Raw genomic sequence first — 1,922 nt, forward strand, 5'->3', positions numbered from 1 at the left:
TTGTTGGGATGCATCGCTCCTGAGCTTGGAGGAGGTGATCCTTGAATATTACCCAGCTTTCTTGGGCCCCTCTTCCCTCCAGGGCTTTGTCCCACGGCACTCTACCAAGCAGATCCCTGAAGAGGCCAAAGTCCGCTCTCCTGAAGTCCAGGGTAGTGAACTTGCTGTGCGCCCCCCTCGGTGCCCTAAAGATCTTGAACTCCACCATTTCGTGGTCACTGCAGCCAAGGCTGCCCTTGAGTTTCACATTCCCCACCAGCCCCTCCATGTTGGTGACAACAAGGTCCAGCATAGCACCTCTTCTCGTTCAAAAAGTTCCTCCTAAAGGTTCAAAAGATAATGGTCCAAATGGATTCACTCATCAGCTTCTGCATATTCCTTTCTCTGAACAGCTTCACTAAAAGGAGTTAAAAAAAAAAATTTAGCTCCCTTGCCTTCCCTGTAAGAAGTTTAGAGAAACAAAAAAATCCCTTCTCATGACATTCCTGGATGCATTTCAAATAATCAAATAGGAATTGGGAAAAATTAAGAGGAAGGCAAAGAGAGAGCTTGTCTGACTTCAAGGAAAAAAAACTGACACTTAATTATATCCTTGCACACCTCTGTGCCTTCCCCAGAACTCCCAAAGGAATTGTGAAAAGGGGTGACATTTCCACCTACCCCATTACTAATTTAGGCAAAGGAAGAGTTTGCCAAAAAGCTATTTATAGCAAAGCTAGCAAGGGCAGCAGAGTGGGGGTCCGCGAGGGGTGCAGAAACAGGTGCAGCAGCAGCGCGCATGACCCCATCCGCCGAGGTGAGGATTGGCTAATCCCGGCTCAAAAATATGACATCTTGGGCTCATGATAGTCACAGGGCTTTTCCATCAGCAGGCGGGGCGGGGAAAGGGCGGGGAGGGAGGGAAGGGCACTGCAGTGGGGCCCTATAAATTAGAGGCAAACCCGCCTTTTCCTTCAATGAAAGAGTGAGGTGAAGCAGAGCCGAGTGGGGGAAAATAGAAGGAAAAAGATCAGGTGTAGTTTTGTTCCGCTGAAAGTAATTTCAGCGTTTCTAAATTTCTTTTTTCTCACCACATTCCTGCTAAGGAGGCAGCTCTACAAAGATGAAATACATCATAGGCATCGGAGGGTAAGTTCCTGTTAATACTGCATACATATGTACTGCTTTTTCTTCCCATTTAATTGTTGTATGTAAGATGATTGAAGACTCGGAGATTACATATCTGACTATAATGTAATGGAATTCTAGAAAAGTTGCAACTTGCTGACTCTGCATTCGTGCCGCTTAAATACAGCGAGCTCTGCAGGGTGGCATATACCAAACTTTTACAGCACTAACAGGAGGTATGCTGAAATATAAAAAAATATTTCAAGTACATTTATAGGTCGGATGGAGTGATGTGCCTCAACTATGAAAGAGGATGTTTTCAACGTTAAGTTAGGCTTTTTAAAAGCATCTCTGAAAGACAAAGAGGAAAAAATCGTGCTTCAAATAAGGGGGGGTGTGTACAAAAAGCTTTCTTTTCTCCAACAAAGTAGGATTTAGAAGCAAGCCTGCATGTGCTAGGACGGGGCGACAGAGCTTGGCAGATCCCTGCTGACTGCAGAGGAATTTGCAAAACTGATACCAGCCAAGACCTTCATTTGTAACATGGCTTAAAGACAGCGTGAGACTTCTATAGCCTTTGAATAAAAAATTAGGAATAAGCACAGACTTGACGGCTCTCTCCCTTGGAGAGGAAGATTATTCAGGCCTTTTATATTAAAACAGGCTTTGCAGGCACAAGGAAGCCTTAATCATTCTCTGAGAAAAGAGCAAGCTTCCTTCATTCATAATTCATTTAAGGCATTTTTTAAAAGCACTTTTCGCAAGCCTGACTTTCACGGAGTGGCTTCTTAAGCTGATGAGCATAATCCTCCTAA

General features: G+C 44.3%; 1 protein-coding gene across 1 annotated transcript in view; it reads left to right on the forward strand.

Moving 5' to 3' along the window:
• The first annotated feature begins 961 nt into the window (after positions 1-961).
• NMRK2 (nicotinamide riboside kinase 2) overlaps positions 962-1,922 on the forward strand; it is a 6,831-nt gene continuing 5,870 nt past the window's right edge. Inside the window, exon 1 of the mRNA XM_009281142.2 lies at positions 962-1,128. Within this exon, the coding sequence (XP_009279417.1) occupies positions 1,103-1,128 (26 nt within the window). The 5' untranslated portion in view covers positions 962-1,102. The remainder of the gene's footprint in view (positions 1,129-1,922) is intronic.

Source organism: Aptenodytes forsteri, unplaced genomic scaffold (genome assembly GCF_000699145.1).
Source record: "Aptenodytes forsteri isolate BGI_AS27 unplaced genomic scaffold, ASM69914v1 Scaffold308, whole genome shotgun sequence".
Classification (NCBI taxonomy): Eukaryota; Metazoa; Chordata; class Aves; order Sphenisciformes; family Spheniscidae; genus Aptenodytes; species Aptenodytes forsteri.